Below are 14,132 nucleotides of genomic sequence, written 5' to 3'. Positions count from 1 at the left end.
GAGATGAACCTAGGGGAAATATATCTCCCTTCCACCTGTTTACCTGTTACCGCTTCACAATACCTACTGGTTTTTCTTTTCTGAGCACAGTGCATTTACTATTTCTGTCACTATATCTAGCTAGGAACTTTTTATTATTAAGCATATGGCTTATGGTTTGGTGTTTTTTTTTACATTTTTAGACAAAGGCTCTAATGGATAAGCTTCAAAAGACTGTATCATCTGAAGGAAGATTTAAAAATCTTAGAGAAACCCTCAAAAAGTATGTATATATAAGAAATAGCGAATATTTGTAAAGGCAATAGCGTGGAACTCCAGGCTATGACTACACTGGGCTGATACTCAGGCTGCAGATAAATGAAGGGTGAGAATCAGCCCCTACGCTCTGATCAATTTTCTGATGTGCCTGAACCTGGAGCCACTGCGTCAGCCTGGGTGCAGGAACATGGAGTAGATTTTGGTGCTGAAACATGCAAGTATGCATTTCACTGCCTAAATCCACTACGCGTGCCTTACCCGACACAACACATTGGCCCCGGGTGAAGGCACATGGAAAGGCTGGTTGGAGCATAGCAGCTAATTTTCAGCCTGCGTTTAGCCCCAAGCTGAGAATTAGCCCTGTGTGGCCATAGCCTTAGCTAAAGCCTGTTTATTCATCCTCTCTTCTGTTTTGCTATATATTTTTACCTTTTTCTATCAGTTCTGTAATTTTCAGTTTTCCATGGGTGTGGCCCCAGTCAACTGATGATTTAGCTCGGCACACGAAGAGGGTCATTAGCTGGGAACTGCATGGGCCCTCACAACCCAAAATTGAAAAAAGTGATCCAACCATGCAGCCATTCCATTCAATCATTTCTTTTTTGGTCATCCTCCATGTGTGGGAACAATTGCACAAATATGCTGCTGAAAGTCCTGCAGACAGATCCATTGGATATCCTCCAATGTAGCCCATGGGGCCGATTCACTAAAGGTCAATAAAACGAGCGCTATTTATAGCATGCGTTAAAAATGTTATCGCTTCTTATTTTTTGCGACTTAACGCTCGATTCACTAAAAGGACATGTGTCATAATTAAGAAGCGATGTTCTTTGCGTTATTTAAATCGCGATGACTGATTCTACACAATATTTAAACGCCATATTAGCCATACACGCCATATTAGCGCAAGCTATTACGCACGTAGCAGTTACTTTCTGAAAACTACTGTTCTGAAAATGACCATTTCCCTGCAAACTGGAGGCTGCATCACTTTAGGGCCAACACAGACTTGAAAAAATCCCACTGCAAAGTCCATGTTGTGTTGCCAAAAGCTTGTGTTGCCCCAAGTAGGTGTTAATATTCGCACAGACTAATGCGATATTTAGCGCATTTAACGCTTCATATGTGTTTGTGAATCATGCACGCAATGCGTTAGAAATAACGCTTTCCGATTATGAGTTTTTTTCCACATGCGATATGCGTCTTAACGCATGCAAAATGATTTTCGATCATCGGTACTTATTTATCGCGTGCTTTTTAACGCAAAAAAGCATGCGATAAGCGTTATCGACCTTTAGTGAATCGGCCCCCATGTGTGGCCAGCATAAGGGAGCATAACGGTTTGATTTAGTGGCCTAAATTTGGTCCTAGTAAAAAACCTTTTTGGTGCCCTGTTGCAGGTGTGACCTATGCACCCCTGTAATTACATTTGTGTCTGGAGAAACACAGCTTATATCTGTGTTTGAGCATTTTAGCTTTTCTGGCCACTTTATATCAATAACAAAATAATAATGTAAATCATCATTGGATAGAAACACAATATTTTGTATTTAAGCAGACAAATGGTACTACAGCTTTAATATAAACAGCAGCTGCTAAATAAAAAGAAATGTGTGTGAATCCATCATGGGGAGGCAAATTTATCAAAATGTAAAAATGCACTCATTTCTTTAAAAACTTGATTAATTAAAAACATGTAAAAAACTTAAATGCAGCAAAATTGCATTTCATTCATTATTTCAATGAGTCTGCCAAATTTAAAATAAAAAACTATTGAAAAGATTGTTTACATTGTGGCTAGGGCAAATCAGTGTGGCAAATTCTAAGGTGCATATTACAAATGGCCTTCTGTTTTTTGTCTTTTATGTTCTGCAGCTGTAACCCCCCTTCAGTGCCCTACCTTGGAATGTATTTGACCGACCTTGCATTTATAGAAGAGGGTACCCCAAACTTCACTGAGGAGGGGCTTGTAAATTTTTCTAAAATGCGAATGGTAAATATAATTTTTCTTTTTTTTTTTTACATTTCCTGCTAACAAACTTACTGCAAAGTAAATAATCTATTGCTTTTGGGGAGAAATACATTCATACTTCTTAATGGTCCCATTTTCGGAAATTCAAATTTAGGGAGGTATGTGTACACACAGTACACTGTTATCCTATGATGCATTGCTATTCCATGGTTATCCTGTGATGCACTATTATCCCATGGTGCACTATTATCCTATGGCACACTATTATCCCATGGTGCACTATTATCCCATGGCACACTATTATCCCACGGCGCACTATTATCCTATGGCACAATGTTATCCCATGATGCACTATTATCCTATGGCATAATGTTATCCCATAGAGCACTATAATCCTATGGCACACCATTATCCCATAGCGCACTATTATCCTATGGCACACCATTATCCCATGGGGTACTATTATTCTACGGCACACCATTATCCCATGGCACACTATTATCCCATGGCATACTATTATCCCATGGCGCACTATTATCCCATAGCGCACTATTATCTTATGGCACACCATTATCCCATGGCGCACTATTATTCTATGGCACACCATTATCCCATGGTGCACTATTATCCTATGGCACACTTTTATCCCATACATTATTCTATAGCACACCATTATCCCATGGCACACTATTATCCAATGGCACACTATTATCCCATGGTGCACTATTATCCCATGGCACACTATTATTCTATGGCACACCATTATCCCATGGCACACTATTATCCTATGGCACACTATTATCTCATGGCGCACTATTATCCCATGGTGCACTATTATCCCATGGTGCACGATTATCCTATGGCACACTATTATCCCATGGTGCACTATTATCCCATGGTGCACTATTATCCTATGGCATAATGTTATCCCATAGCGCAGTATTATCCTATGGCACACCATTATCCCATGGCGCACTATTATTCTATGGTGCACTATTATCCCATGGTGCACTATTATCCCATGGCGCACTATTATCCTATGGCATAATGTTATCCCATAGCGCACTATTATTCTATGGCACACCAATATCCCATGGCACACTATTATCCTATGGCACACTATTATCCTATGGCACACCAATATCCCATGGCGCACTATTATCCCATGGCGCACTGTTATCCCATGGCATAAAGTTATCCCATAGCGCACTATTATCCTATGACACACCATTATCCCATGGCGCACTATTATCCTAAGGCACACAATTATCCCATGGTGCACTATTATCCCATGGTGCACTATTATCCCATGGCGCACTATTATCCCACGGTGCACTATTATCCTATGGCACAATGTTATCCCATGGCGTGTTATTATCCTATTGCACACCATTATCCCATGACGCACTATTATCCTATGGCATAATGTTATCCCATAGCGCACTATTATCCTATGGCGCACTTTTATTCTATGGCGCACTATTATCCTATGGCATAATGTTATCCCTTAGCGCACTATTATCCTATGGCACACCATTATCCCATGGCGCACTATTATTCTATGGCACACCATTATCCCATGGCACACTATTATCCCATGGCGCACTATTATCCCATGGCGCACTATTATCCCATGGCATAATGTTATCCCATAGCGCACTATTATCCTATGGCACACCATTATCCCATGGTGCACTATTATTCTTTGGCACACCATTATCCCATGGTGTGTTATTATCCTATTGCACACCATTATCCCATGATGCACTATTATCCTATGGCATAATGTTATCCCATAGCGCACTATTATCCTATGGCGCACTTTTATTCTATGGCGCACTATTATCCTATGGCATAATGTTATCCCTTAGCGCACTATTATCCTATGGCGCACTATTATTCTATGGCACAATATTATCCCATGGCGCACTATTATCCTATGGCACAATCGTTTCCCATAGCGCACTATTATCCTATGGCGCACTATTATCCTATGGCACACTATTATCCTATGGCACACCATTAATTTATGGCGCACTATTATTCTATGGCACACCATTATCCCACTATTATCCTATGGCACACCATTATCCTATGGCGCACTATTATTCTATGGCACACCAATATCCCATAGCGCACTATTATCCTATGGCACACCATTATCCCATGGCGCACTATTATTCTATGGCACACCAATATCCCATGGCACACTATTATCCTATGGCACACCAATATCCCATGGCACACTATTATCCCATGGTGCACTATCATCCCATGGCGCACTATTTTCCTATTGCACACTATTGTCCCATGGCGCACTGTTATTCCATGGCGCACTATTATCCCGTGGTGCACTATTATCCTATGGCACACTATTATCCCATGGCGCACTATTTTCCCATGGCACACCATTATCCCGTGGTGCACTATTATCCCATGGCGCACCATTATCCTATGGCACACTATTATCCCATGGTGCACTATTATCCCTTGTTGCACTATTATCTCTTGTTGCACTATTATCCCATGGTACACTATTATCCTATGGCACAATCTTATCCCATGGCACACTATTATCCCATGGCGCACTATTATTCTATGGCACATTATTATCCTGTGGCGCACTATTATCCTATGGCACACCATTATCCCATGACGCACTATTATCCTATGGCACACCATTATCCTGTGGCGCACTATTATCCTATGGCACACCATTATCCCGTGACGCATTATTATGCTATGGCACACCATTATCCTGTGGCGCACTATTATCCTATGGCACACCATTATCCCGTGGCGCACTATTATCCTAAGGCACACAATTATCCCATGGTGCACTATTATTCCATGGTGCACTATTACCCCATGGTGCACTATTATCCCATGTCGCACTATTATCCCATGGCGCACTATTATCCCACGGTGCACTATTATCCTATGGCACAATGTTATCCCATGGCGTGCTATTATCCTATGGCACACCATTATCCCATGACGCACTATTATCCTATGGCATAATGTTATCCCATAGCGCACTATTATCTTATGGCGCACTTTTATTCTATGGCGCACTATTATCCTATGGCATAATGTTATCCCTTAGCGCACTATTATCCTATGGCACACCATTATCCCATGGCGCACTATTATTCTATGGCACACCATTATTCCATGGCACACTATTATCCCATGGCGCACTATTATCCCATGACATAATGTTATCCCATAGCGCACTATTATCCTATGGCACACCATTATCCCATGGTGCACTATTATTCTTTGGCACACCATTATCCCATGGTGCACTATTATCCTATGGCACACTAATATCCCCTGGCACACCAGTATCCCATGGCGCAATTCTCTTATGGCACAATGTTATCCCATGGCGCACTATTATCCCACGGCGCACTATTATCCTATGGCACACTATTATCCCATGGCACACTATTATCCTATGGCACAATATTATCCCATGGCGCACTATTATCCTATGGGACAATCGTTTCCCATAGTGCACTATTATCCTATGGCGCACTATTATCCTATGGCACACTATTATCCTATGGCACACCATTAACTTATGGCGCACTATTATTCTATGGCACACCATTATCCCACTATTATCCTATGGCACACCATTATCCCGTGGCGCACTATTATCCTAAGGCACACAATTATCCCATGGTGCACTATTATCCCATGGTGCACTATTATCCCATGTCGCACTATTATCCCATGGCGCACTATTATCCCACGGTGCACTATTATCCTATGGCACAATGTTATCCCATGGCGTGCTATTATCCTATGGCACACCATTATCCCATGACGCACTATTATCCTATGGCATAATGTTATCCCATAGCGCACTATTATCTTATGGCACACTTTTATTCTATGGCGCACTATTATCCTATGGCATAATGTTATCCCTTAGCGCACTATTATCCTATGGCACACCATTATCCCATGGCGCACTATTATTCTATGGCACACCATTATCCCATGGCACACTATTATCCTATGGCACACTATTATCCCATGGCGCACTATTATCCCATGGCGCACTATTATCCCATGGCATAATGTTATCCCATAGCGCACTATTATCCTATGGCACACCATTATCCCATGGTGCACTATTATTCTTTGGCACACCATTATCCCATGGTGCACTATTATCCTATGGCACACTAATATCCTCTGGCACACTAGTATCCCATGGCGCAATTCTCATGGCACAATGTTATCCCATGGCGCACTATTATCCCACGGCGCACTATTATCCTATGGCACACTATTATCCCATGGCACACTATTATCCTATGGCACAATATTATCCCATGGCGCACTATTATCCTATGGCACAATCGTTTCCCATAGCGCACTATTATCCTATGGCGCACTATTATCCTATGGCACACTATTATCCTATGGCCCACCATTAACTTATGGCGCACTATTATTCTATGGCACACCATTATCCCACTATTATCCTATGGCACACCATTATCCTATGGCGCACTATTATCCCATGGCACACTATTATCCTATGGCACACTGTTATCCCATGGCGCACTATTATCCTATTGCACACCATTATCCCGTGGTGCACTATTATCCCGTGGCACACTATTATCCCATGGTGCACTATTATTATTATCCTATGGCACAATGTTATCCTATGGCATACTATTATCCCACAGCGCACTGTTGTCCTATGGCACAATGTTATCCCATGGCACGCTATCATCCTATGGCGCACTATTATCCCATGGCGCATTATTATCCTATATCGCACTTTTACCCCATGGCGCGCTATTATCCCATGGCACACTATTATCCCATGGCGCATTATTATCCTATAGCGCACTTTTACCCCATGGCGCACTATCATCCCATGGCGCACTGTTTTCCTATTGCACACTATTGTCCCATGGCGCACTGTTATTCCATGGCGCACTATTATCCCGTGGTGCACTATTATCCCATGACGCACTATTATCCTATGGCATAATGTTATCCCATAGCGCAGTATTATCCTATGGCACACCATTATCCCATGGCGCACTATTATTCTATGGTGCACTATTATCCCATGGCGCACTATTATCCTATGGCATAATGTTATCCCATAGCGCACTATTATCCTATGGCACACCATTATCCCATGGCGCACTATTATTCTATGGCACACCAATATCAGAGGGGGAAAGAATTGCCAGAACTCAGGCTGTGGAAAGACAAAGCAAAGAGATCAGCAGGTAAAAGAACAATTACCTGGAGACTGCAAAGCTCATTTTTCCAAGTCCTGTTCACACCACTCCCCAAGACCCTGTAAAGTACCCATAATAGCAGTTAAGTTGCTTAGGTACCAGGGTGGGGGTAAGAGAGGGAACAATCAGTAATGGGCCAGCAGTCCCACGATCAGGTCAGTCATCAATGTGCCATTTGCAGTTTTGTTAAGGTGGGGTCACAAATTTAGAATTGTTGGCAGCTGTTATATGTGTTAGAGTTTTCATTACATAAACATTATGGCACTTTATATTGAGCTAATTGCATATTATGGAACATTAACAGTAAGATTCATGGATGTAACAGGTGCAACTGCATATTTATTTCTTTAACAGAGCACTAAATGGTTTGTTTCTTATTATTTTAGGCAACAGATACATTCCATGAACAAATGTTTTCCAGCATAAAATGCCAAAATTCTTAACATTTGAGGCAATGTTGGCCATGCAGCCATGTTGTTTTGCTTCTTCATGCCAGATACCACATTAACAGATGGTGACTAACATGTGGGAAATAATCCTAGGTATATGTTGGACCAATCCAGTATTTGTGTTGCTCATGATATTGAGCTATTAATTAATAATAATAATAGCATCCCATATGTCTGATTTCAGAGTCATACTTTGTAATTCTTTGGGATGAATTTAACTTATTTAAAGTGCTCCTAGAGCTATTGTCACTTAATTTCAAGTTGCATTTATCTTGCATCAGAAAGACATGGGGAGATGTTAAGGAACAGTGTGCCAAGCACAGCTAATTAGAAACAAACAGTGGAAGAATTTTGCTAAGTGAACTACCAGAAACTTTCCAAACTTTAAAAAATTGTCAAGAGACAAACCAACAATAGCAGCATGGAGCCTGGTACAGATGGTACAAGTAGAAGACTATACTATACTATATAAAACTATACTGCACGACTCCATGGGAGTGATTATTCTGCATACACCACAGACAGAACTAGCAGTGGAATGGATGGATAGGGTCTCTTCACCAAGAACACAACCTGAATCAGCCCCATGTGATGTACTTACCAAGTTGTAATTCTGCCCTACTATGTGAAATGCATATAAAAAGAAATCAGACCAACAATAATCCCAACATAAGCAAAGATATGAAGGAAATAGAACAATTATAGAAAGCTAACCCCAATAAAACAATGCCACTTATAGCCAGCCCCCCCCACTAATAATACATATTTAAACTTGTGAAACACACCCACTACACAAAAAGGAAAGAAACAACCCAGATAAACTTTTACAAAGAAGCAAACAGGCAACCTATATAGCCATACAGTGGCAGGGAGCCCAGAGCCACCAAATGCACCAACCATTTTGAATCTCTCAGAGAAACTGCTATACCAGTGGTGCGTAACAGCTAGGAAAACAACAACCTATCCACCCTTATACTGGAGGAACTACGCTACATGATGGTGACTACATGATGGTCATCTGATCTGTCAAATCTTTAAATGTTAAAGGACATGTAAACCCCACACACAAAATGTTAATCAGTGAACAGCATCTTTGAAATCTTTCAATACCTGCCACACTGGTTGTCCAGAGGTTAATAGTAAGGCTGCCAGATCTACTTAATCACTTAGATTTCCTTCTCCTCCTGTAACCCACTCGGCCCCCTCCCTCAGGAATTTGCTTTGAATTCTTGCTGCTATCTCCCCTGTTGCCCCCTCCCTCAGGAATTTTCTTTGAATTCTTGCTGCCATCTCCCCTGTAGCCCCCTCCCTCAGGAATTTGCTTTGAATTCTTGCTGCCATCTCCCCTGTAGCCCCCTCCCTCAGGAATTTGCTTTGACTTCTGGCTTGTGGGCATGCTCAGTTATTCTAAACTCAGATTACTAAACACGCTCTACAGTCTAGCAGCCAGTGAAGAGATGGCATTGCTGGTTCCCATAGAAACTCAGCACTAGCTGTCTGCTTCCATTTGTTTCTCCTGAGCTCCTCTCCTGAGCTCAGCTCAAACAAAGCAGAACTTTTATCAGAGACAGTTGTGCCTGTGTAAGCCTGTATTCTTGATGAAATGTATGCTGAAGGGTCTGTGTGTGTGTGTGTGTGTGTGTATGCTGTTTGCAGATTTAAATGTATCTGTTTATGTATCAGAGGAAAAATGGCCACCGGGGGAAAGCTATTTGCTTTAGGAAAATGTGATGGTGCTGGCAAACGGAGGGGATATACAGTATGCAGTATATAATTGGGTGGGGAGACTTACCCAACTGATATACATTGTAGGCAAATATAAGCTTTACATGTCCTTTAATGTATCTTTTCAACCTACAAGCAAAATATTCCCTTTTTTAGATGAGAGGGGTTATCATTCTGTAGTAGCCGTAAATATTAGCGACCCCTGTTTATCTCCCGTATAAGATAGTACACAAGTTGTTATTTATATCACCTGAAGTAGTGTGTCTGAAGCAAATACAGTTTTTTTTTCCAATGCAGGGTAACAGTACATTTTATAAATATATAAATACCTCAAACTTTTTGATGTTATATAATTAAAACAGGAAAATGCCTGACTGGAGTGCAAGATTATTGTTTCATCTTTGCTGTCCCACCACAACAGCTAAAGCAGATAATTGGAAACCAGCAATTCCCTCCTGCCTATAAGAAATGCTCCAAAAAGACCATAGGTGGAAAGAATGGCCACACAGAACGATAGGAACCCACAATTAAAAATATGCAATTTGGACAATATAGTGACACTTTATCAAGGCTCAGCCAGAGTCACCACAGCCAAATACCACAGGAATAGCTGCCTGATCCTAAATTCACCTGAGACTTATCTGGGCCTCATATTTCTCTTTTGCACTATTTCTCTCTCTCTTCGTCATTCAAACCTGCTTTCCCATTTTTCCTTACTTAGCTATGCAGTATCAGTGTTAAGCACACAGGCCTGTATTGCCACCCGTTCGTTTGTCACTGTTCGGTATGGATATGTAAGACAAGTACAATTAAAGTTAATCTATAGAGAACTATAACAGAAGAATAGATACCTACTGTAGCTGGACAAATGTGGCATGAAACAATGCAATGGAATATGCAATGCTTGGAAAAGTTGTGTTTAAATATATATCAGTGATAGAGTGAAGCTAAATATTTCCACTGTTTTTTTACAGATATCGCATATAATTAGAGAAATACGGCAATTCCAGCAGACCCCTTACCGCATAGAGCATCAGCCTAAGGTAATTCTGACAGCAGTATTGTGGCAACCTTACCTGAGGCATAATAACATTTTATTAGTCAATGGCCTCTTCCTTCCTTCTTACTCTCACTGAGTTCCAAGGTCTTCTTTCCCCAAGTATCCCCACCCCCAACGCAGACAGTGTTTAATACATGTATTGCTTGCTGTGTCATAATTCAGTCATAAGTGAAGAAGCCAAAAGAAGAAACATACAAAATGAAAGTATAGCACTGGACAGTACTTAAATAAGAACTAAACCCTAAAAATGAATATGGCTGGAAATGCCATATTTTATATACTGAACTTATAGCACCAGCCTAAAGGTTCAGAATCTCTATATTAGTAATGATCCTTTAAACTTGTCACAGGAACTCCCCATCTTGGATTTTGTTAGAAGTGACCCTGCACATGCTCATTGCACTCTGAGCAGCTGTTGGGAAGCTGAGCTTAGGGGTCGTTGCAAATTATAAAGCAGAAAATGAGGCTGGCCTGTCATATTAACTGGTGCTACAGGGCTGATTATTACATTCTGATGCAAATTGCACTGGTTTCTGAGCTGCCATATAATGTGAATCTGGATTAATTACTAATCAGCCTTATACTGTGACATTTATATTCTGTAGTTGCCTTGGGCTGGTACAGAAGCCCAAAACATTGTATAACACTCTGCCCTATTTCTGTAATTAAGCTTTATGAATCCTGCTGTCATTTTTTAGGTTGTATCTGTAGAGAAGATTTTCACTGAAATGCATTTAAAGCGGACCTGTCACCTCCCATGTGTTTTTAAAAAAACATATTAATGTAATCCGCATCTAGAAAAGGACTTCTAATCCCCCTCTGTTACCTATATCCATTGATGAAAAATCCACCATTGCTTGCAATGTACCGACGATGAAGGCGCCATCTTTATCCTCCATCTACTACCCTCAAATCTCGCGCATGCGCAGTACACAGTTCATAGGCACCCGATACAGAGGTCGTGCTCATTAGAGATATGCGCGTGTACTGCACAGTCACATGTGCGCGTTCCACTGAAAACTGCGCGAGATTAACAAAATGAACTAGGGGGGAGAAAGGAGCAGTGACGTTTACTATTAGAAGAAGAAGCCTCTATGCCTAAGGCATAGAGGCGGAGCTGATTGAATTTGATTGACAGCACTTAAAATTGAAAAGCTATATCTTAAGAAAATACGCTAAAACAAGAAGAAAAAAAAAAATGGAATGTCCATTCTACCAATAGGCGATTTTTAAGGTAAGGGTGACAGGTCCGCTTTAAGAACAAAACAGAGGTGTAATTGTAATTTTGCTTGAATTTATTGTGATTCCTTTGCAATTCCTTGCAATACAGTGAATAGTCAGGAAGTACAAAAGCTAGAACATGCTGCAGCTCAGATCCCTAGTTGAGTGAAGTTGAGTGAAGTTGTCAATGTGAATGAGCCCCCAAGCATACAGTGAAATCCCTAAGCCCAGAACTGAAGGAAATGTTGGCTGATGGAAATCATAGTCAACTGTGACTTTGTTTTTACTAGGTTACTCAGTTTCTTCTGAACAAGTCTCGCATTCTGGATGAAGATAATCTATATGAATTGTCATTGCGAATTGAACCGCGTCTCCCAGCATGAAGAGTATTAAGGTCCCTGTCTGTTTGCACAGCGTGCCTCGCAGAGCACGAGAACAAGAGGAGGTAGAGCGCGACCTTCAGTGCCGCTGGGCACCTTATTTCATTTTGAATCATGGCAGGAAGATCAGAACTCTAGAAAGTGAGCATAAAGGCTTCGGACCTTGATTTGCTGACCATAGGGAACAACTGGCAGAATGGCATGGTAGCAACACCGTGACAGGTTTACTAAATAGAAGTAACATGTGACTTTGATGTGTATATGGGTCTAACCAAGGATGGTTTCTACAGCAGGTTCTGCAAGGGAATGCAGATAAAGCAACACTGGCTGAGCACTATGGATATCCCTTGTACGACTACCAGAATATGTTTGGGGCCAGAGCCTTGCTGGTTGTGATGTGCTTTTGAATTTCACAAAGCTTTCCTTGTTATAGGGAAAAGCTGGCACCGCCATCATGAAACTACAAGGAAAGTCCAGAAGAAATGGAGAAATGTTTCCATATTGCACCATTTACTTAATGAACATTTAAACCGAAATGTAAATTGAATCTTGTGCTTGGCTATTCATGCAATTCAGTGTCCCAGAGCGCAGTGACGCGCAGGAGCTGGCGAGGAACTAAATCAATTGATTTTGTCATATTTATATGTCCCTTTTTTCAAATGTCTCGTTGATATTTTTATTGTAATTTCTTCATCAGGATCATGCTTATCTCACAATACATTGATATTTCTCTGTTCTACACAGTAAGCTACCCTTGTTTTCTGTCTTACGTGTGTGCCTTTATTATCCAGTCTTTTGAAAATTTTGATCAACCTTCAGCTTGCTGTTCCACCTTATATTCAGCAGTTCTGTGCCTCCTTTACTTCTTGCAGCCCCTGCTACAGCTTCTCTCTTTTAGACCCTAGCAGACCCCAACTCACTGCAGCTTCAGCCTTTATTAGTACCATAAAGCCACAAAGCCTCCCTTTCTGTTCAGAAGATTAATTAATTACGCCCCCTTTTCTCTGACCTACCACAGTGTAGAGTGGGAATCTACTTGTGTCTATGAAGGTTTTCATTTATCCAGGTCATGGTATATCTACTAGAAGTAAACCTAGAGCAACTGGACTTGCTGAGTAATCATTGAAGAAATTTCACTACTCATACAAGCAGCTTCTTCAGTTCAACTGACTGGTATGGGAAGTCCTCAGCATATAAACTCTTCCACTAATCCAATCACAATGGTGATTAATGGTGTGTTAATAGAGAAATAGTTGGATCGACTGGGACACAACAGTCATATATTTGTGTATGTGGCATCAGTTTGAGAAATAACATACAGTTGCTGTGTCTAAAAGCTGAAGCTTTGTTAAAAAGTAACTGTGGTTTCATATTAAGTTGATGCTGATGTTTCTGATGTGCCTCCCTAGGCCGTGCTTATCATTCTCCCTGTCCCCCTATTGGTACATAGTGATGGTTTGCATGCTCTGTGATGGATGCAGCTGAAATCTAAAGTAAAGGTCAAGACAAAATATACTGGGGGAAATCCAGCTGCTTTGCATGGCAACTGCATGACTTCTACACGGATTCCATTTGTGGTCCCATAAATAATGTATTTATTAAGGAGCTTTGTCTATTTTTATTTGTATGTTTTGAAGGCACAAGTAGCTTTTGTAAATCAAGAGCCCCACAAATCTATTCTGTTACATGGAGCAAGCAACGTAGCACTTATATATATAGAGCTTAGGGACGACTGATTCAGCACAGTGGTTCATTATTAAATGCAAAATGGTATATAAATACTGC

General features: G+C 41.0%; 1 protein-coding gene across 2 annotated transcripts in view; it reads left to right on the top strand.

The window, feature by feature from the left end:
- The window catches only part of rasgrf2 (Ras protein specific guanine nucleotide releasing factor 2), a 123,433-nt gene extending 110,343 nt beyond the window's left edge, over positions 1 to 13,090 (top strand). For both annotated transcript variants that reach the window (XM_031893539.1, XM_002942362.5), the window contains exons 24-27: positions 183 to 262; positions 2,134 to 2,251; positions 10,661 to 10,729; positions 12,258 to 13,090. In XM_031893539.1, the coding sequence (XP_031749399.1) occupies positions 183 to 262; positions 2,134 to 2,251; positions 10,661 to 10,729; positions 12,258 to 12,350 (360 nt within the window). In that variant the 3' untranslated portion in view covers positions 12,351 to 13,090. The remainder of the gene's footprint in view (positions 1 to 182; positions 263 to 2,133; positions 2,252 to 10,660; positions 10,730 to 12,257) is intronic.
- The last annotated feature ends 1,042 nt before the right edge of the window (positions 13,091 to 14,132 follow it).

This window comes from Xenopus tropicalis, chromosome 1 (genome assembly GCF_000004195.4).
Source record: "Xenopus tropicalis strain Nigerian chromosome 1, UCB_Xtro_10.0, whole genome shotgun sequence".
Lineage (NCBI taxonomy): Eukaryota > Metazoa > Chordata > Amphibia > Anura > Pipidae > Xenopus > Xenopus tropicalis.
Note: the sequence above shows the minus strand (reverse complement) of the source record. Positions and strands in the feature narration are given on the sequence as shown.